This window comes from Zea mays, chromosome 1, assembly GCF_902167145.1.
Source record: "Zea mays cultivar B73 chromosome 1, Zm-B73-REFERENCE-NAM-5.0, whole genome shotgun sequence".
Taxonomy (NCBI): domain Eukaryota; kingdom Viridiplantae; phylum Streptophyta; class Magnoliopsida; order Poales; family Poaceae; genus Zea; species Zea mays.
The window spans coordinates 89095397-89117448 of NC_050096.1; the positions used below are offsets into that span (position 1 = coordinate 89095397).

General features: G+C 44.8%; 1 protein-coding gene across 2 annotated transcripts; it reads right to left on the reverse strand.

Annotated features, from left to right (window-relative positions):
* Positions 1-18148: 18148 nt before the first annotated feature.
* LOC103637627 (U-box domain-containing protein 36) lies at positions 18149-20735 on the reverse strand. Of its 2 annotated transcripts, none has more exons than XM_008659951.3 (8): positions 20467-20735; positions 20256-20377; positions 20013-20134; positions 19795-19899; positions 19603-19699; positions 19369-19509; positions 18833-19255; positions 18149-18739 (listed from the first exon to the last, which is right to left on the reverse strand). In XM_008659951.3, the coding sequence occupies exons 1-8, from the start codon at positions 20630-20632 to the stop codon at positions 18476-18478; spliced, it is 1440 nt and encodes a 479-aa protein (XP_008658173.1). In that variant the 5' UTR covers positions 20633-20735; the 3' UTR covers positions 18149-18475. The 2 variants fall into 2 exon arrangements, with proteins under 2 accessions (XP_008658173.1, XP_035819940.1); XM_035964047.1 differs by having other exon boundaries at positions 20471-20706.
* Between the last annotated feature and the right edge of the window lie 1317 nt (positions 20736-22052).

Genomic DNA, 22052 nt, shown 5'->3' on the forward strand with positions numbered 1-22052 from the left:
AGTCCGGTGTACACCAGACATGTCCGGTGAATTATAGCGGAGCCGCTGCTGTGATTTCCCGAGGCTGGCGAGTTCCTGAGGCCGCTCTTCCTTGGAGCACCGGACACTGTCCGGTGTACACCGGACAGTCCGGTGAATTGTAGAGGAGTGCCTCTAGAAATTCCCGAAGGTGGCGAGTTTGAGTTGGAGTCCTCTGGTGCACCGGACACTGTCCGGTGTACACCGGACAGTCCGGTGTACCAGACCAGAGGTGCCTTCGTTTGACCATTTGCTCTTTTGTAGAACCCAATACTTGGTCATTTTATTGGCTAAGAGTGAACCTTTTACACCTGTATAATTTATACACTAGGGCAAACTAGTTAGTCCAATTATTTGTGTTGGGCAATTCAACCACCAAAATCAATTAGGAAAATAGGTGTAAGCCTAATTCCCTTTCATAATATATAACAAATGTGAAACCCTCTACATAACCTAATAACCATCTATACAGTGGCAACGATGACAAAGAAAAAGTGCATATCATCATCTACATATTATAAACAAAACAAAAGAATGGTATAGCAAAAAAATGCTAACAACAACAATCACATTTGGATAGAAATACATGAAAATTGTACTGTACTATCGGAGAAGAAATGTTAGGCAACAAAGATCTAGCTAGGGCAATCGCAGTGGGCGACAATAGGACATCCATGGGCGATGACACGATATACATGGCCATCACAGGGAGAGAGGGCAAGGCGGCACTGGCCAACACGGCATTTGCCACCAGTGCTCGGTGTGACATCCATGGTTGTCTCAGGGAGAGCGGGCGAGGTAGCCCTAGCCAGCGCGACCTCTTCCAGACCACTGCTCGGCGCGGCATCCATGGTCGTCACATGGAGAGAGGGTGAGGCGGCCCTAGCCAGCGTAGCTTCAGTCAGATCGACGGTCGGGGCGGACTCGACAATAGTGGCGAACCCAGCTGCTATGTTTAGGGTGTGCCAAGAAAAAAAATAAAAAAAACAAACAAAAAATAAGGATCAACAAGATTTGAACCTTGACCACCTAGTTTCAAATATAGCACTTACACCACTATACTAACTACACTTATGTGATCTTAGAGTGTGCCGTGGACCATATGGACCACCCGCTGGGTCCGCCTCTGCTCGACAATCACCTCCTCACCGAGTGCAGCGGTCGGCGTGACCCTGGCGAGCACGTCCCCCGCTAGCCTGGCGGTGGCAACCCCGACGAACGGGCCCGGCGGACAGCGCGGCGGGGGCGAGCCCGATGGATTGCGTGGGGACACGAGGCATGCTCCTCCAAGGCAAAGCTCGGTTTGTAGTCCGACGCAATGGTAGCCAGTCGAGATCCTTCTCTGGCGACGGCAGGGTATGCACAATCGTCGTCCATGGCGAGAGAATCTGGAGATATAGGAGAACGATTGTAAATGCGTGCAGAGGGTAATTTTGTCTCCTGAGATATTAAATACATGAAAATAAATTATAAAAGGAAGAATATATGATAAATAGTAGTATAATCAATTAGAAGATGTTTGTAACACTTTTTTGGAAGCAAATCTTTCGGATGACATTATTGTGAAACACAATGTTTAGAGTCCTAAATATACAATTATCTCAATTCATACTAACATATATGGATTACATATATGTTGGCCTCTTGTTCTCAAACGTTGTAAATCAAGAAAAAGCCAACACAATTGTTAACGATTAAGGACATTCGTCCTCCGAAGCATCATCTTCTTCCGGATATGATGGTCTTCACACGAAGGTCATGAAGGACGCAGTGTCATCATTCACAAGAATAGTGATTTTATAAAGATCATAAATATTATTCATTCATATACTAATTCACATAGTTATTTCGTGATAAACATACAAATATTAATAGGATTTATATTACATTGATACATTTGACTTGTTTGAAGGTGTTGGCGCGAGAGCAATTACAATCCAGCGTGAACAGTACGGGGATACTGTTTACCTATTTATAGGCACGGGACGCGGCCCGGGTAAAAATACATTTATGCCCTCAATATGTACTCATAACCGTAACATAAATCGTTAGGGATTAACTAATTTTTCCTCTTTGGCTCGACATTATGCTTGACCTTCGTTGCCATCCTAAGCCGAAGCTGTTGTCCTTCAGCTGTAGCTTCGGCATTCGTTGTTATCGTTTTCAGACAATGTCTTCGTTTTCAGACAATGTCTCCGATGATCAACTTGAATACCACGGTCTTTTTCTTTAGTATATTTTCCCGTTTGCGAGGAATCTCCACAACTTGGAGTCTCTCGCCCTTACAATAGAGATCACAAAGAAAGCACAGAGTAAGGTTGGGAGAGCAACACACACAAGACACGAATACACAGCACACACACGCACACAAGCCAAGACTTGAGCTCGAAACGTAGCACAGACAGTTCACAACTCGAACAGAGCTCAAATCACTAACACAATCGATCAAATGCGCGGTGGTGGAGTGTGAGAGTCTTAGAATGCTTAGTGAATGCTTAGGTGACTCCTCCATGCGCCTAGGGGTCCCTTTTATAGCCCCAAGGCAGCTAGGAGCTGTTGGAGGCAAACTTGGAAGGTCATCCTTGCCTTCTGTCGAGTGGCGCACCGGACAGTCCGGTGCGCCACCGGACAGGTTCTGTAGACTGTCCGGTGCGCGATCTCCTTTCAAATTTGGCATATTCGACCGTTGCTCCTCTGGGTTGATTGGCACATCGGACACTGTCCGGTGCACCAGCTGACCGTTGGAGCAGTCTACGTGTCGCGCGAAGATTGCGCGGCCGACCGTTGCTCAGGTGACCGTTGGCTCACCGGACAGTCTGGTGCACCACCGAATAGTCCGGTGAATTTTAGCCGTACGCCGCTGATCCTTTTCTCGAGAGCGGCATTTTTACAGTAGACCAGCCTGGCGCACCGGACACTGTCCGGTGCACCATCGGACAGTTCGGTGTGCCAGGCCGAACTGGAATTTGGCTGCACACAGCCAAGGCTTTTGCAATTCGGTTCTCTTCTTCTCGGCACTGTTTCTAGCTCTTAGATAACCTCATTAGTATTCAAAAACAAATGTACTAAGTCTAGAAACATACCTCATGCCTTGATTTTCACCTTTCACCCATTTAGCTCATTAGTACTCAAATAATGTGTTGGGCATCTAATCACCAAAATACTTATAGAAATTGCCCAAGGGCACATTTCCCTTTCAATCTCCCCCTTTTTGGTGATTTATGCCAACACATCAAAAAGCAACAAAAGAAGTGCAATATCGATTCGAATTGAAAATCAAATAGTTTTTGCTTATGATTTGGCATATTTGGATCATTCTTTGCCACCACTTGGTTTGTTTTTGCAAGTCAAATTCTTTTTCCTATCTCTAAGTCAAACACACTTGTTTGGGCAAATCGAGAGATATTCCAAGAGAAGGATTGATCAAGTATCAAAAACTCCCCCTTTTCCCATAATAAAAATTCTCCCCCATAAGAGACCGAATTTTGCAATAAGAGTATTTTTAGAGAAATCACAAATTCTAACTCTACTATTTTCAAAATTCTCAAGTGGTTGGCTGATCCAGTTGCTTTGGCCTTAATTTCTCCCCCTTTGGCATTAAGCACCAAAACAGGACCATTTTTGGCCCTCTAACCCCATTGCCTCACCAAAAATGTCAATTCAGAGCAAAAAGGCAATTAGAGCATAAGAATGAACTTGGAAGTAATTACACTAATACCAGAGTGCAGTGGAAGTCTTTGCATTGTCCAAGTCCACATTTCCCTTTCAATGCACTTTTTAGACTACATCAAGTATACTCAAACAACCAGGTTAGTCTTAAAAGGTCAAGTTGTATCACATCTCCCCCTTAATATGTGCATCACTTGCATATGAACTTGTGAGGTCCGGGGATCACGTGTACAACTTGAACACCACAAATAAACAATAATGGATTTAAATGCATAAAGTAACATGATCAAAGGCATAGAACACATGTATGCTATAAATCAATCCAAGTTACGCGAATCTAAGACATTTAGCTCACTACGCAACCTGCAAAAAGTTTTCTCATCCAACGGCTTGGTAAAGATATCGGCTAGCTGGTTCTCGGTGCTAATATGGTACACTTCGATATCTCCCTTTTGCTGGTGGTCTCTCAGGAAGTGATGCCGGATGTCTATGTGCTTAGTGCGGCTGTGTTCAACAGGATTATCCGCCATGCGGATTGCACTCTCATTGTCACATAGGAGTGGGACTTTGCTCAGATTGTAGCCAAAGTCCCGGAGGGTTTGCCTCATCCAAAGTAGTTGCGCGCAACATTGTCCTACGGCAACATACTCGGCCTCAGAGGTGGATAGGGCAACGGATGTTTGTTTCTTTGAACTCCAGGACACCAGGGACCTTCCTAGAAATTGGCACGTCCCTGATGTGCTCTTCCTATCAACCTTGCACCTGGCATAATCAGATTCTAAGTATCCAATCAAGTTAAAGGTAGACCCCTTCGGATACCAGATCCCGAAGCAAGGCGTAGAAACTAAATATCTAAGAATTCGCTTAACGGTCACAAGGTGACATTCCTTGGGGTCGGATCGATATCTAGCACACATGCATACACTTAGCATAATGTCCGGTCTACTGGCACATAAATAAAGCAATGAACCTATCATAGACCGGTATGCCTTTTGATCAACGGACTTACCTCCTTTGTTGAGGTCGACATGCCCGTCGGTTCCCATAGGTGTCTTCGCTGGCTTGGCGTCCTTCATCCCAAACCGATTGAGAAGATCTTGTGTGTACTTCGTTTGGGAGATGAAGGTGTCGTCCTTGAGTTGCTTCACTTGGAACCCAAGAAAGTAGGTCAACTCGCCCATCATCGACATCTCGAACTTTTGTGTCATCACCCTGCTAAACTCCTCACAAGACTTTTGATTAGTAGAACCAAATATTATGTCATCGACATATATTTGGCACACAAAAAGATCACCATCACAAGTCTTTGTAAAAAGAGTGGGATTGGCTTTCCTAACCTTGAAGGCATTAGCAATTAAGAAATCTCTAAGGCATTCATACCATGCTCTTGGGGCTTGCTTAAGTCCATAGAGCGCCTTAGCAAGCTTGAACACATGGTCGGGGTACCTGTCATCCTCAAAGCCAGGGGGTTGTTCCACGTATACCTCCTCCTTTATTGGCCCATTGAGGAAAGTGCTCTTCACATCTATTTGAAATAGCCTGAAAGAGTGGTGAGCGACATAGGCTAATAGAATTCGAATAGACTCTAGCCTAGCCATAGGAGCAAAAGTCTCCTCAAAATCCAAACCTGTGACTTGGGCATAACCTTTTGCCACAAGTCAAGCCTTGTTTCTTGTCACCACCTCGTGCTCGTCTTGCTTGTTGTGGACTACCCACTTGGTTCCCACAACATTTTGCTTTGGATGTGGCACCAGACTCCAAACTTCATTTCTCTTGAAGTTGTTGAGCTCTTCCTGCATGGCCAACATCCAATCCGGATCCTGCAAGGCCTCTTCTACCCTGAAAGGCTCAATAGAAGAGACAAACGAGTAATGCTCTCAAAAGTTAGCTAATCTTGAGCGAGTAGTTACTCCCTTGCTTATGTCACCCAGAATCTGGTCAATGGGGTGATGTCGTTGGATCGTTGCTCGGACTTGAGTTGGAGGGGCACGTGATGCTTCTTCCTCCATCACTTGTTCTTCCTGTGCTCCCCCTTGATCCTGTCCCTCTTCTTGAGGTACCTGTTCACCGTCTTGAGTTGGAGAATGCACCATTGTGGAGGAAGATGGCTGATCTTGCTCCTGTTGTTCTTGTGGTCGCACATCACCAATCGCCATCGTGCGCATTGCGGCCGTTGGAACATCATCTTCATCTATGTCATCAAGATCAACTTGCACTCTTGGAGAGCCATTAGTCTCATCAAATACAACGTCGCTAGAGACTTCAACCAAACCCGATGATTTGTTGAAGACTCTATACACCTTTGTATTTGAGTCATACCCTAGTAAAAACCCTTCTACTGCCTTGGTAGCAAATTTATAATGTCTACCTTTCTTCACCAGAATGTAACATTTGCTCCCAAATACACGAAAGTAGGAGACGTTGGGTTTGTTACCGGTAAGGAGTTCGTAGGAGGTCTTCTTGAGAAGGCGATGCATATAGAGCCGGTTTATGGCGTGGCAAGCTGTGTTCACAGCTTCCGACCAAAACCGTTCGGGCGTCTTGAACTCTCCAAGCATCGTTCTTGCCATGTCGATAAGTGTCCTGTTCTTCCTCTCTACCACACCGTTTTGCTATGGTGTGTAGGGAGCGGAGAACTCGTGCTTGACGCCTTCCTCCTCAAGATACTCCCCAACTTGCAGATTCTTGAACTCGGACCCGTTGTCGCTCCTTATCTTTTTCACCTTTAGCTCAAATTTGTTTTGAGCCCTCCTTAGAAAGCGCTTTAGGGTCCCCCTGGGTTTCTGATTTATCTTGCAAAAAGAACACCCAAGTGAAGCGGGAAAATCATCAACAATTACAAGACCATACTTACTTCCCCCAATGCTAAGGTAGGCAACGGGTCCGAAGAGGTCCATGTGATGAAGCTCCAGTGGTCTTGATGTTGTCATCACATTCTTGCTATGATGAGTGCTTCCCACTTGTTTCCCTGCCTAACATGCTGCACAAGGCCTATCTTTCTCGAAACAAACATTGGTTAGTCCTAACACATGTTCTCCCTGTAGAAGTTTATGAAGGTTATTCATCCCAACATGTGCTAGACGGCGATGCCACAGCCAACCCATACTAGTCTTAGCAATTAAGCATGCATCTAGATCGGCCTCCTCTTTCAAAAAATCAACTAAGTAGAATTTGCCATCTAATACACCCTTAAAAGCTAATGAACCATCACTCCTAAAGACAGATACATCAACGTTTGTAAAAAGACAATTGTAACCCATGTGACACAATTGACTTACAGACAGAAGGTTGTAACCAAGCGACTCTACTAGAAATACATTCAATATGGAGTGCTCGTTGGTGATGGCTATCTTGCCCAAGCCTTTGACCTTGCCTTGGTTCCCATCTCCAAAGATGATCGTATCCTGGGAATCCTTGTTCTTGACGTAGGAGGTGAACATCTTCTTCTCCCCCATCATGTCGTTTGTGCATCCGCTGTCGATAATCCAGCTTGAGCCCCCGGATGCATAAACCTGCAAAGCAATTTACGCTTGGGTTTTAGGTACCCAACTCTTGTTGGGTCCTACAAGGTTAGTCACAATAATTTTTGGAACCCAAATACAAGTCTTGTCTCCCTTGCAGTTGGATCCCAACTTCCTAGCAACTACTTTTTCATTCTTACATGAAAGTACAAGCGAAGTGTTGCAAGCATGGAAAACAGTAGTAGGTTTATTACATATTTTCTTAGGCACATAATGCACAACATGATTTTTCCTAGGCCTATTTCTACCATGCACAAAAGTAGAGCTAGAGGCAAACATAGCATGTGAATCATTGTAAGCAGTATGAACATAACTCTTATTATGACGAGCAATTTTCCTGTCATAAATAAAAGCATGATTCCTTTGAGTACTACTAGCCATAGGGGCCTTCCCTTTCTCCTTGTTGAGAACGGGAGCCTTTTGGCTTGTTAAGTTCTTGGTTTCCTTTCGAAAACCAAGTCCATCCTTAATTGAGGGGTGTCTACCAATAGTGTAGGCATCCCTAGCAAACTTTAATTTATCAAAATCACTTTTGCAAGTCTTAAGTTGAGCATTAAGACTTGCCACCTCATCATTCAATTTAGTAATAGCAATAAGATGTTCATCACAGACATGAACATCAAAGTCCTTGCATCTATTGCAAATAACTACATGTTCTACACATGATCTAGTTGCATTTGTCTCCTCTAGCTTAGCATTTAATTCATCATTTAAATTCTTTAAACTAGAGACAGATTCATGGCATGCAGACAACTCAAAGGATAGCATTTCATTTCTTTTAATTTCTAGAGCAAGAGATTTTTGAACACTAACAAATTTATCATGTTCTTCATATAAAATGTCCACTTGCTTTTCTAAAAGTCTATCCTTTTCATTTAGAGCATCAATCAATTCATTAATTTTCTCTACTTTGGCTCTATCTAGACCTTTAAATAAACTAGAGTAATCTACTTCATCATCGGAGGATTCTTCATCACTAGATGAAGTGTACTTGGGTGTGTCTTGAACACGTACCTTTTTCTCCTTGGCCATAAGACATGTATGGCGTTCGTCGGGGAAGAGTGAGGATTTGTTGAAGGCCAAGGCAACGAGTCCTTCGTCGTCGGAGTTGGAAGAGGAGCAGTCCGAGTCCCATTCCTTTCCAAGGTGCGCCTCGCCCTTTGCCTTCCGGTAGTTCTTCTTTTTCTCCTTCTTCCCGCTCTTTTCTTGTCCCTGGTCACTATCATTATCGGGACAATTTGCAATAAAGTGACCAGTCTTACCGCATTTAAAGCAGGAGCGCTTTCCCCCATGTTGAAAGTCGCCTAGAGGGGGGTGAATAGGCAAATCTGAAATTTATAAACTTAAGCACACACTACAAGCTGGGGTTAGCGTTAGAAATATAAACGAGTCCGAAAGAGAGGGCGAAAACAAATCACAAGCGAATAAGATCGGATGACATGGTGATTTGTTTTACCGAGGTTCGGTTCTTACAACCCTACTCCCCGTTGAGGTGGTCACAAAGACCGGGTCTCTTTCAACCCTTTCCCTCTCTCAAACGGTCACCTAGACCGAGTGAGCCTTTCTCTTCAATCAAATGGGACACTAAGTCCACTACAAGGACCACCACAACTTGGTGTCTCTTGTTTTGATTACAAGTGAGTTGAACACAAGAAAGAAGGAAGAAGAAAAGCAATTCAAGCGCAAGAGCTCAAATGAACACAAATGTCTCTCTCTCTAGTCACTAATTTCTTTGGAGTGATTCCGGACTTGGGAGAGGATTTGATCTCTATGGTTGTGTCTTTGAATGAAGTCTATAGCTCTTGTATTAGGTTTGATGGCTGAAAACTTGGATGCAATGAATGGTGGGTGGTTGGGGTATTTATAGCCCCAACCACCAAAGTAACCGTTGGTGAGGGCTTCTGTCGCATGGCGCACCGGACAGTCCGGTGCGCCTGCCACGTCACCCGGCCGTTGGGTTCTGACCGTTGGAGCTTCTGACAGGTGGGCCACCGGACAATCCGGTGGTGCACCGGATAGGTCCTGTACACTGTCCGGTGCGCCTTCTGGCGCTGCTCTGACTTCTGCGCGATGTTCACTTTTACTGTTCCGTTGCAGACGACCGTTGGCGCTGTGTAGCCGTTACTCCGCTGGCACACCGGACAGTCCGGTGCTACACCGGACAGTCCGATGAATTATAGCGGAGCGGCTCCCAGAATTCCCAAAGGTGGCAAGTTCGGAGTTGGGTTCCCTGGTGCACCGGACACTGTCCGGTGGTGCACCGGACACTGTCCGGTGGTGCACCGGACACTATCCGGTGGTACACCGGATAGTCCGGTGCGCCAGACCAGGGCACACTTCGGTAGTCTTTTGCTATTTTTATTTGAACCCTTTCTTGGTCTTTTTATTGGTTTGTTGTGAACCTTTGGCACCTGTAGAACTCATAATCTAGAGCAAACTAGTTAGTCCAATTAATTTGTGTTGGGCAATTCAACCACCAAAATTCATATAGGAAAAGGTGTAAGCCTATTTCCCTTTCACTTGTTTTGTTCCTGTTGGGGTACTCCTTGCGTCCTTTAAGCGCGGTCTTGAAGCGCTTGATGATAAGCGCCATCTCATCCTCGTTGAGGCCAACAGCCTCCACTTGTGCCACCTTGCTTGGAAGCGCCTCCCTGCTACTGGTTGCCTTAAGAGCAACAGGTTGAGGCTCGTAGACGGGTAGTGGACCGTTTAGAGCATCGTCCACGTATCGAGCCTCCTTTACCATCATGCGCCCGCTCACAAATTTTTCAAGAATCTCCTCGGGCGTCATCTTGGTGTACCTAGGATTCTCACGAATAAGATTGACAAGATAGGGGTCAATTACAGTAAATGATCTTAGCATGAGTCGGACGACATCATGATCCGTCCATCTTGTGCTTCCATAGCTTCGGATCTTGTTGACCAGGGTCTTGAGCCTGTTGTAAGTCTGAGTTGGCTCCTCACCCCTGATCATCGTGAATCTTCCCATCTCGCCTTCCACCAGCTCCATTTTGGTGATCATGGTGGTGTCATTTCCCTCATGAGATATCTTGAGAGTGTCCCAGATTTGCTTGGCGTTGTCCAAGCCACTCACCTTATTATATTCATCTCTGCAAAGTGAAGCTAGCAAGACAGTAGTAGCTTGTGCATTTTTATGAATTTGCTCATTTATGAAAACGGGATTGTCAGTACTATCAAAAATCATTCTGTTTTCAACAATCTCCCAGATACTAGGATGGAGAGAAAATAAATGACTACGCATTTTATGACTCCAGAAAGAGTAGTCTTCTCCATCAAAGTGTGGAGGTTTCCCAAGTGGAATTGATAGAAAATGAGCATTTGAATTAAATGGAATACAGGAATAATCAAATGAATAGTTTTGATTAACCATTTTCCTTTTTGAAGAGTCGTCGTCTTCGTCGTGTGGTGAAGAAGATGAGGCATCGCTGTCGTAGTAGATGATCTTCTTGATACGCCTCTTCTTCTTCCCGTCTCTCTTCTTTTGACTCGAGCCTGAGTCAGTAGGCTTGTCATCTCTTGGCTCGTTGAAGACGGACTCCTTTTGCTTGTCGTTGACCACCATCCCCTTTCCCTTAGGATCCATCTCTTCGGGCGGTTAGTCCCTTAGATGAAGAGTACAGCTCTGATACCAATTGAGAGCACCTAGAGGGGGGTGAATAGGTGATCCTGTAAAATTAAACACTAAATAGCCACAAAACTTAGTTATAGAGATGTTAGTGCGACTAAGTAGTTGAAGCGAGTTCTTGTGGACAAAATAATCACAGAGAAAACAATCACAAGAGACACGCGATTTTATCCCGTGGTTAGGCCAAGTAACACTTGCCTACTTCCATGTTGTGGCGTCCCAATGGACGAGGGTTGCACTCAACCCCTTTCAAGTGATCCGATGATCAACTTGAATACCACGGTCTTTTTCCTTTAGTGTATTTTCCCGTTTGCGAGGAATCTCCACAACTTTGAGTCTCTCGCCCTTACAATAGAGATCACAAAGAAAGCACAGAGTAAGGTTGGGAGAGCAACACACACAAGACACAAATACACAGCACACACACGCACACAAGCCAAGACTTGAGCTCGAAACATAGCACAGAGAGTTCACAACTCGAACAGAGCTCAAATCACTAACACAATCGATCAAATGTGCGGTGGCGGAGTGTGGGAGTCTTAGAATGCTTAGTGAATGCTTAGGTGACTCCTCCATGCGCCTAAGGGTCCCTTTTATAGCCCCAAGGCAGCTAGGAGCCATTGGAGGCAAACTTGGAAGGCCATCCTTGCCTTCTATCGAGTGGCGCACCAGACAGTTCAGTGCGCCACCGGACAGGTTCTGTAGACTGTCTGGTGCGCGATCTCCTTCCAAATTTGGCATATCCAACCGTTGCTCCTCTGGGCTGATTGGCACACCGGACACTGTCCGGTGCACACCGGACAGTCCGGTGCACCAGCTGACCGTTGGAGCAGTCTACGTGTCGCGCGAAGATTGCGCGGCCGATCGTTGCTCAGGTGACTATTGGCTCACCGGACAGTCCGATGCACCACCAGACAGTCCGATGAATTTTAGCCGTACGCCGCTGATCCTTTTCTCGAGAGTGGCCTTTTCACCGGAGACCAGCCTGGTGCACCAGACACTGTCCGGTGCACCACCGGACAGTCCGGTGTGCCAGGCCGAACTGGAATTTGGCTGCACACAGCCAAGTCTTTTGCAATTCGGTTCTCTTCTTCTCAGCACTGTTTCTAGCACTTAGATAACCTCATTAGTATTCAAAAACAAATGTACTAAGTCTAGAAACATACCTCATGCCTTGATATTCATCTTTCACACATTTAGCTCATTAGTACTCAAATAATGTGTTGGGCATCTAATCACCAAAATACTTATAGAAATTGCCCAAGGGCACATTTCCCTTTCACTTGCTGCATAAGCTTCGGGCAAACGGTCAATCGTTTAAGTGTAGCTTCGTTTGTCAAGAACTGAAATGGCTAGAGTGTGGTCCACTACTGAGGTAACACGTGAAGGGGAAAAGGCTGGGACTTCTAAGACAGCCCCCATCTCAGAAATGATGATGTGTTCCGGGTTTATTGTACAAGAAGAAAGAGAAACAGTCCCAACAGAAGATGTTGTTGATGCCGAAGTTGAACCAACCACTGCCGAAGCTGACAGTGAAGACGAGGATGATGACGACATTTTAAGTCCGAGCAAACCCAACCATATTGAGTTCAGGAAATCCATAGTTAAGGCTAAAGATTTGGTTTTAATGAAAAAATTAGGATATTTTGGAGAGAATGATGACAAGCTAGTTCGGTTTGCTGGGGAAGAGGTTATTCCAGAACCAAAAGATGACGAAGTGTAGTCTTTAGAAGCTTCATCAGGGTAGGACTTCAGTTCCCCCTATACGAAATGATTGGTGAAGTTCTGAAGAAGTTCAAGATTTACCTTCATCAACTCACCCCCAATGCGATTGTTAGACTCGGTGTGTACATATAGGCTCTCCGTATCCAAGGGAAGAGTGTGAATGCTGAAGGGTTTTGTCGAGTGCACGAACTCCACTATTAGACGAAGGCTAGAGCTGATGGTCTGCACAAGAACTTCGGATGCTACAACTTCACTTACCAAAAGGATACTAAAGCTCATGTGATTGGTTATCGCACTAAGTGGCCGACTGGCTGGACCAATGAATGGTTTTATGTGAAAGCTGATGAGAAGAAAAGGGAGAAGCTTTTGAGTATGGTAATGAGTCCCTTAAAACTAAGTTTCGGCATGATGCAGCCCTTGTGCAACATGCAGCTCAGGTCCCCCTTCCAGTTGGCCGAGGTGGAATTCAGAGTTGTGGCAGAGAATATTCGCACTAGGGACTTAGTGCAAGAATACTTGGCAAACAAAACATTTCCAACTTCTGGTGGATGGGGGTGCCGAGGAGAAAGGGAGAAGGGAAAAAATATGAACTTGTACGGCTCCCCTACTGCTTCAAATTCCAAAAGAGTTTTAGCAAGCTGTGCGTGGAATGGTTGGAATTGATAGAGAAGATGTGCAATGAAATCCTTGGAAATTATACAAAGAAAGAAGATCAATTAATGACAACCGCCTTCGACACACGGGAAAAGTGGAGACTAAATCGAGTGATGGATACCCTAGGCTTCGAGAAAGACATTAGCTGCTATAAAAGACAACATGTTATTGGCATATTGTTCTACTCAAATTTTAAGGTAAAACTTTTCTACTATTTTTCTTTCGTCATGTCGATTTAAGCATCTCAGTAATAAAGATCTAATTTAATTCGTCTTTTAGAGCCTACTGCTGAGCAAGGCTCTAAAAATGCATCAAGACGACGAAGACAGAAAGAATGAATTTGTTATCCATGGCTTGGAAAAAAGGATTGATGAACTTGAAAATTCATTGAAGAAAAGGATAGCATGCTCAATTCGACCGAAGGTTCTCTTGCTGAAGCTCGATCTCAAAATGAAAAATTAAGCAAAGAGCTGAAACAAGGTCAAACACTTTTGGTAGAAAACTCAAATCGGTTCAGCCGTGAGTCCGAAGCTTTAAATGCGACAATCAAGGCCAAAGCTGAAAAGAATCTTAAACTGAGTGAAACAGTTAAAGCTCTTCGAAATAAATGCTTCAGCTTTGCTACTCAATGCATTGCTCGTCTAAAGAGTATCTTCAATTATGTTAGAGTCGTGTCTGAAGAAGTTAATCTTTCTGCTAAAGATATCTCCGGAGCTCTTGGATGTATTGAGAAAGAAGTTGACGTTCTTGACGAAGTTATAACTGGCCATGGTGATTTCTATGCGCTAGTGGCTTCTCGTGGCACAGCTGCTGCTTTTGCCAAGGCTGGGTGCAATCACATAAGAACTGTTAATAGGCCCAACTTCGGCCTCTCGCCGTCTGACCTAGTTCATATTTCAACCAAATCCAGAACTTGCCTTGAACGAGCTCCTGCTCAGTAGTCTCCACCTGCTGAACACCTGGGTCCTCGGTCACTTGCTCGTCTACTCGCAACAATACAAACAAGCATAGTATAGGAGAAATTAACATCACATCAAACAGTAGAACATAATGCATGATAATATGCTACACATCGTAACGAGATCGTAGGAACAAGAATCACTAAATTTGGAATTACAGTTATCGAGTTATGATTTTATGAAGTTATTAAGTGGTTGATACACATTAAGTCCAATGAATAATCTTAGTCTATGTTTCATGAATAAACAGAGTTACTAGGTGGTAAACAATATTAATACAAATTTATTGCAACTGGAATGGATTAAAAAGGAATTAAAATGGATTTTCAATGATATAAATGAATTTCTGTAATTATTTTTGTGCTGGAAAGTAAATCCTATATTGTTTTCACTGATTTCTTAGGTCACTGGACTAGGCGCACAATTACCAGGAAGCTCAGGGGTAAAGTTATAAAGTTCAGGGCCCTAATTTTAATTACTTCTCCACTCTAGTGGATGGCGGGTTAGTTTCCATAAAGGCCAGGGGCTCTTTTACAATCTACTCAGCCGAAACGGTATGGAGTGCCCTTAGCCGCCCGATCTAAAACCTAGGCCCTAGATTAGATCTGGTTGATTCCGTACCCGCCTTCACTCACAACCGTCGGATCCGAGATCCACGATGCACGATCTACTCACTCTCTCTCGGCCTCACGATCGTTGATCTACGGTTTGATTAAAAACTCTGAACTGGTATCCCAGTCGCGCGATCGCAGCCCCACGATAACCATCCAACGGCCCTCGATCATCGCCTTCCCTCGTCATCCCTTCCCAGCTGACGGCGCGCGTTAGTCGCGGTGGTGCCATTACAGCTCGACGTAAGCCCGCCCAGCGACCACTACCGCCAGATTGTCGACGCTATTATCTGCGGAGCTCACAACAGTCATTATAGGAACGCAACTTACCAACGCAGAGGCGAGGATGAGGTCGGCGAGTACGACTTGAAGGTTCGCCACGCGATGAGAGCTCCGAGAAGGTTCGACGACGAGACCCCTTAATGATCCCACCGCTGCACCAGAAGGTTTCGTAGCGCCCGAAGAATTTCCCTAACGGCCTCCCGAACCAAGCACGATGCGGGTACGGTGATGGCAGCGACCGCGACACTCGCTCTCTCTCCTCTCTGTTCTTCAACTCTCTTGTGGCAATGTCTACCGCATAGGCTTGGAGGTAGTCACAAACGGAGGGGGAAGAACGTCACGCCCGACTTTTAATCACAGAGCTGGGGATTCCCAAGCGACGAGCAGGGAAAAGCGTGGAGGTGGTTGTAACCACCAGCCCCACAGACTCCACGCCGCCATCTGGGCGACCGCAGCAGGGAAGGAAGCCCCCCTGGTGATCTAGGCCCACCCGCCAGTCGTTCAACGCATGCGCATCGCAAAGGGAGACCGGGTGGCGCCGTGAGTGGTGTGAGCGCTGTGTTAGTTGAGCCTTTGGGCCCACACGACAGAAGATGTGGCATCTGGTTGGGCTGGCAGGGTTGGGAAAAAGTTATGGGTCGCAAGCTAGGTGAGGACCCAATGCGAGGTTTGTTGTTCCTTCCCTTTTCTTTTATTTATCTATTTATTTGTTTTGGTTTTCCTATCTCCATTTTCAATTTCCAACTTCCATTCAAATTTAGATGCAACAACACCAAATAAGATTCAACATGATGAACCTTTTGAATACCACTTTTAGTATTTATTTTAACAAAGAGAAACATATTACATTAATGAAACACATAATCAACACAACACTAGTATTATTCTTCGAAGGCTTCATGTAGTGAAAACCCCATGTTAGGCTTTACATGCAACCAATTTTCCAACACTTCTTGTAGCTTCTCTGTTTCTTATAATGTCGTTGAGAGGCTGAGATGAAGGTACTATAATGTGATGTGACTGGAAATAATGTCGAAGCTTTCTAGAGGCCATCAATACAACATATAATACCTTCTCCAGCTCTGTGTAATTCCTTTTTGATGGACTTAATACTCCGAAAACGAAGTATACTGGGACTTGCTTCTTTGCTTGATCATCTTGTCTCTCCTGCACCAGCGCTGCACTGACAGCAGCATGAGAAGCAGCCACATACAGTAACAATGGGGCTCCTGACGAAGGTGGAGTCAATGTTGTTAGCTGTATCAGATATTGCTTCAGATCTTCGAAGACCTTTTGCTGAACTGATCCCCATTGGAAGACTTCGGTTGATTTTAGCACTTCGAAGAATGGCAAATTCCTTTCTTCTGATCTTAAGATGAATCTGTTCAAAAATGCTAGCCTTCCTGCTAGTCTCTAGGCACCTTTTCTTGTCCTTAGTGGCTCCATTCGAAGTATACCTTCTAATTTGCTTGGGTTTGCTTCAATCCCTTTTGTGGATACTAGGCACTCGAGAAATGTTCCCTTCTTCACTTCGAAAACACATTTCTCTGGATTTAGTTTGAGGTCAGCCTTTTTGAAGTTGGCAAATGTTTCTTACAAGTCGACAATGTGATTTTCTTATTTCGTGCTTTTTACTATGATATCATCGATATATGTTAGAACATTCCTGCCAATCTGAGAGCTGAGGACTTTGGAAATCATTCTGCTGAAGCTTCCTACAACATTCTTGAGCCCCTCGGGCATCCAAAGATATGTTGGATGAAGTACTGCTTCGAAGGCATTAAATATCCCTCGACCAATGATTGCATTGTAAGGATAGTACATGTCGACAATGTTAAATGAAACTTGTTCTGTTCTTGTGTTGTGAACATAACCAAAGGTGATTGGCATTGTTATCTTCCCAAGTGCCACTATTTACCTTCCTCCGAAGCCACACAAGGGGTGTGTTGCATCATGTATTTTGTCATCCTGCTCTTGCATCTTCCTGAAGGCTTTTGTGAAGATGATATATGTTGCACTGCATGTGTCTACAAGTACATTGTGAACCCGCAATCCTTTGATAACACATGATATGACCATGACATCATTATGGGGGTAATCCTTGAGTTGAAGATCTTCCTGAGAAAATGTGATTGGTACATGAGACCATTTGGATTTGATGAAGGGTCCTTGGACTCCAACATGTTGTACCCTTCTCTGTGCTTCCTTCTTATGCTTATTATTGGCTAGTTCAGAACTTGAGCCGCCTGTGATTGGGAGCACCAGCTTCGTAACCAAATGTGTCACAACTTGGCCACCTTACGAAGCCATTGTCATGGTTGTGGAAGTGAGTTCACCGGAGGTGGGCGCCAATGTTGGCCTCTTGTTCTCAAATGTTGTAAATCAAGAACAAGGCAACACAATTGTTAACGATTAAGCACCTTCGTCCTCCGAAACATCATCTCTTTCCGGATATAATGATCTTCAGACGAAGATCATGAAGGACGCACCTTCATCATTCACAAGAATAACTATTTATAAAGACCATAAATATTATTCATTCATATACTAATTCACATATTTATTTCGTGATAATCATACAAATATTAATATGATTTATATTACATTGATACCTTCGACTTGTTTGAAGGTGTTGGCGCGATAGCAATTATAATCCAGCGTGAACAGACGGGGATAATGTTCACCTATTTATAGGCACGGGACGCAGCTCAGGTAAAAATACATTTATGGCCTCAATATGTACTCATAACCGTAACATAAATCGCCAGGGATTAACTAGTCTTTTCCTCTTTGGCTCGACATTATGCTTTACCTTCGTTGTCATCCTAAGCCAAAGTTGTCGTCCTTTAGCTGTAGCTTCGACATTTGTTGTTATCGTTTTCAGACAATGTCTTCGTCTCAAGGATCTTCGGCGGGGAAAAGATACTCATCACAAAGCTTTTCTTATGACGAGACTCGTGTAATATTTGATAATATACTAGAAACAAAAGGTTAGTCGTGTTGTTGAGAACCATCGGAAGAGAAAAGCCTCCAACAATATATATGAATTAAGGTGAATTCAACTACATTCAAACAAGCATTATTAGCATGTTCTTCATCTTATTCAATCACCGATATACAAGTACCTCGTCTTGTAGGCTTGTACACACAAATTGTATACGAGACTGCAAATGTGTTTGGTTACATTACAGCTGGGAACAGTCACGTCCACGAGGTCTCCTTCGTCCCTCCAATTCTAACGGAACAGGAGATGGTGCTAGAATGATCTGATCCAAATCTTAACTCTGAACCAAATAATCGTACCTAATGGATCCTCCCCTCCCGTCTAGTCCTACCATTGGAACCAAACACAAATGGGGTGCGGCGTGATCTGGGCCTGCCAAGCGCAGCTCACCGCTGGCAGCCCACAGGCGATGGAAAAAATTGAAGCGCAGCAACGCCGTCGTGCGAATCGCAGAACCGGCACTGCCGCCGCCTCATCACCGTGTAATCTTGGATCACGGCGCCAAGCGCGAGATTCGGTGCCAGCTCCCGGTGCGCGAGCGGCTGGCCGGTCACGGGGGAGGCGCCGTTCCCTCCGTCCAGCCAGCCTCTGATGGCGTCGCCCTCGTACGTGAACCCGTCTGCCGCGACGTGGGGATCCCTCATGGGCTCCTGCATATACGTGAATTCAACGACATTCAAACAAGAGCGCCAAGCATGCACTGTACTCAGCGCCTGCGGAGGATGCAATGCAAGCACCCACACCTGAAGGATCGGGCAGAGGAAGCAGGCCGGGACGCGGTCTTCGTCGTACGGCGACTGGATGACGGACGACGGCGAGAACGCGGCCAGCTTGCTCTGGTTGAGCCGCGCTTCCAGTTCCAGGTCCCTTTCACCGGTGCCCAGATCGTGTTGTGTCTGGACATGCTCCTCCTCCTCCTCCTGTTGCTCAGTCGCTTGACCGCCGGCTGTTCGCAAAACGGCATCCTCGTCGACGTCGTGGCCTTCCAGGGACGACCTCTCTGACATGGCCTCCTGGAGTTCGTCCGCTGCCGTGTTTCGCTCGACCACGAACACCTGCTTCGCCTGCATTAACCGCGCGATCTCTCGGTGCGCTCTTGCAAGAGCTCCTTCGAGCTCTTCACGCTTCCTCGTCTCCTCAAAGTACAACTCCTGGTATTCCTTTGCCTGCGAGATTCAGAGTTCTCATCGATATGTGCAACTATCTTTTTTTTGTCGTTGTTGTTCGACTACAAGTGATTTGTCATTGAAATATACTAGTTGGTTGTGTGAGATTGTACTTTCTGAAGCGCGGAGGCCACTTCTCCATCTGCCTTTTGGCGCCTGGAAGATTCGTTTAGGGCTCTCTTCATCAGGTTCTCAGCTGCTATGCATGCCTCTTTCAGCTCATCGTATAACCCCAGCTCCGACTTAGCTTCGTCCTTCACAACAGTAGTGGGAAGAAAAAAACACAAAAATATAAGCTTGGCATGATCATCAGAATCAGTGAGATCCCATTAAACACTCTGCCACACCTCTTTCTGGTGAGACACTACTAACTGCAGAGCCTGGTGATCAAGATCATCAGGGACAAAAGGTGTAGCTGATGGCGCAACCTCCTCTTCCACACCCCTGTCATATGGAAGCCGATCAGAAATTTGTGAACCCCACATTGTTCATTGGCCACCACCACCACCGAAATCCAAAAGTTACTACTCAGACTTTACCTGGTACAGATCAGTTGTCCCTTGCAAACAAACCAGATCTTGCACGATGGATCAGCTCTCTGCATGATTTCTGTTGCTGTCCTACACTTGGGTCTATCCATCTTTCTGAAACCGAAGTTGACAAATGCACTCTTGATACATGACGGATTTATAACTTCCTAAGCTTACCAGATGCAGAATTCAAATTTGAAAAAACAGATTTTTTTTGTCTGATTCACCTTGAATATTGCCTGTCTGCAGCAGCTGCAATAACTAGCCTAGTGACTTTATGCAAGACGACGAGTTCAACCAGACCGGCCACAACGTCGTCCTTCTCAAAAACTAGTTTCTCACATTTGACCTGAATTCACAGAACATGGGGACCTATCAGCCATCCTGTTCGGTTTTGGAACTCGATGCTAACTGTTAAATTGGTAACTGCTCGCCAAAACCATCTGAAGAAGGTAAATGTAAAATAGCACCTTCATTTTTGAGCACTGGCGAACATAACCGTCTAGCTGTTTGTCCACCCTCTCATGCTCAATCCTTCTGAACAGTTTCACTTGCTCGGGGCTCAGTTTACTAGAGTGGAACTTGACCCCCACTGACATAAAAAGATAGGATCAATAAAACCATCTAACCACAGCAGCATATGTAAAAAAAGCATATGTAATAAGATGAAGAAGCACGTACTCACTGGAATCATCTGTGGCGGGACATGCACATGTGCGATCACAACCGTGGTTCTGCCGCCGCCGCCGCCGCCGAAACGGTCGAGAGCCCACGCCAGCGTGGACTGCCCCGCCTTCACCTCCGCCGGCAGCGCGACGAACACCTTATCCACCACCGCTGCCGCCATCTTCTTCGCAAAGAGTTCGCCGTGAAGAGCCTCGGTTTAGAAGAGCTCCTCCTTGTCGTCCGGTGGCATAAGGAACACGCAGACGTTGGACTTGTATAAGATAGTACAACACAAGAGACTTTGGACGCGGGACAGCGACACCGTGCGAGGTCGCGAGGAGGGAGGAAGCCAACGGCACGCGACAGCGACGTACAGAGAGACAAGGAGGAAGTTCCCAGGCTACCAGCACAGCAGTTCTTTAGCTCAGTGTGAGCGCCTGTCGCATCAGACAAATTTTCGTTTGTTTCGTAACGCCTTGAGCAGTTGACTGACTTAACAGTCACCCACGCGATGTTTTGCTTTGGTCCAAGTTTCAACTGACTGGGAGCAAAGCACACGGCATGAGGTTTGAGCATCTTAAATTTTTAATGTAGACAAAATGTTGAATTACATCTAGTATCAAAATATTGAATTACATACATATTAAATTATTAATGTAGAATATCAAAATTTAAATCTTGTATAGCGTTTAACACCTGGGGAAGATTTGGCTACATATGCCCGATAAGTGATAACAAAAGCAGAGTCTCAGGCTCCCAGCAACATTGATAAGGGAGCAATCATGCAGACAATGGGCAATTCAATATCACTCAAATTTCAATACAGAATATTCAACCAATTCAATGCTGGTGGTGCTGTACTGGGATATCAGTAGTTCAGATACCGTGTGGTTTTGTTTTTTTTTTTTTTGGACGTAGCATAAACCTAGTTTTGTTTTAACCGGAAGGTGGCAGGTGCAGACTAAACATACACAGCCATGCACTAGAACGGTAGAACCCAACGACCCATTCTTGAGCTTATATTAAACATAAAGGCTTGCAGCTCACTTAAAATGCAGCATAGAAGGTACACCGTCACTAGAACTTATTTCATGAGATTCTTTAAGCATGCAGAAGTAGGAACAAAATAAAAGCTAACTGGAGGTTCAGGAGCTGAAAGCTCTGTCTAAGATCAGAATATATCCCTGTTGAGTATTGAAGTTGGCTGCCGTAAGGAGGATGTTGTTGTAGTAGATGTGAAAAAGTCAGATGAATAATCAACAATAATAGGGAAGAAATATTTTCATTGGAAATTTCGTAGCATTCTTTGCAACACTGTCACATCACCAAAAGTGCTTTGAAACTACGGATAAAACAAATATCTCTCAATGCAATATTTCGTTTCACTATTTTATAGACTAACATACCAAATAAATATCACAACTCAATAGCCAATAAAAAATAGTAAAATATATGAAGATAAAAATAAATCAGTTTTAATGAAAGTTTCGTACGGTTTTTAAGACCTTGAAATCGAGTTAACATGGTTCTATCTCCATACAACTAATTTCATCATATAAAACTCAATCCTCTTAAATACTATTAGTTGTATGGAGATGAAA

Excerpts from the sequence above, each read along its gene's own strand:
- LOC103637627 (XM_008659951.3), bottom strand. The coding sequence starts at position 20,632 with ATGGCGGCAGCGGTGGTGGATAAGGTGTTCGTCGCGCTGCCGGCGGAG. Across the intron at positions 20,378-20,466 it reads GCCACAGATGATTCCAGTGA|TGGGGGTCAAGTTCCACTCT; the intron begins GTACGTGCTTCT and ends TTTTTATGTCAG. Across the intron at positions 19,256-19,368 it reads TGGCCTCCGCGCTTCAGAAA|GCAAAGGAATACCAGGAGTT; the intron begins GTACAATCTCAC and ends TGAATCTCGCAG.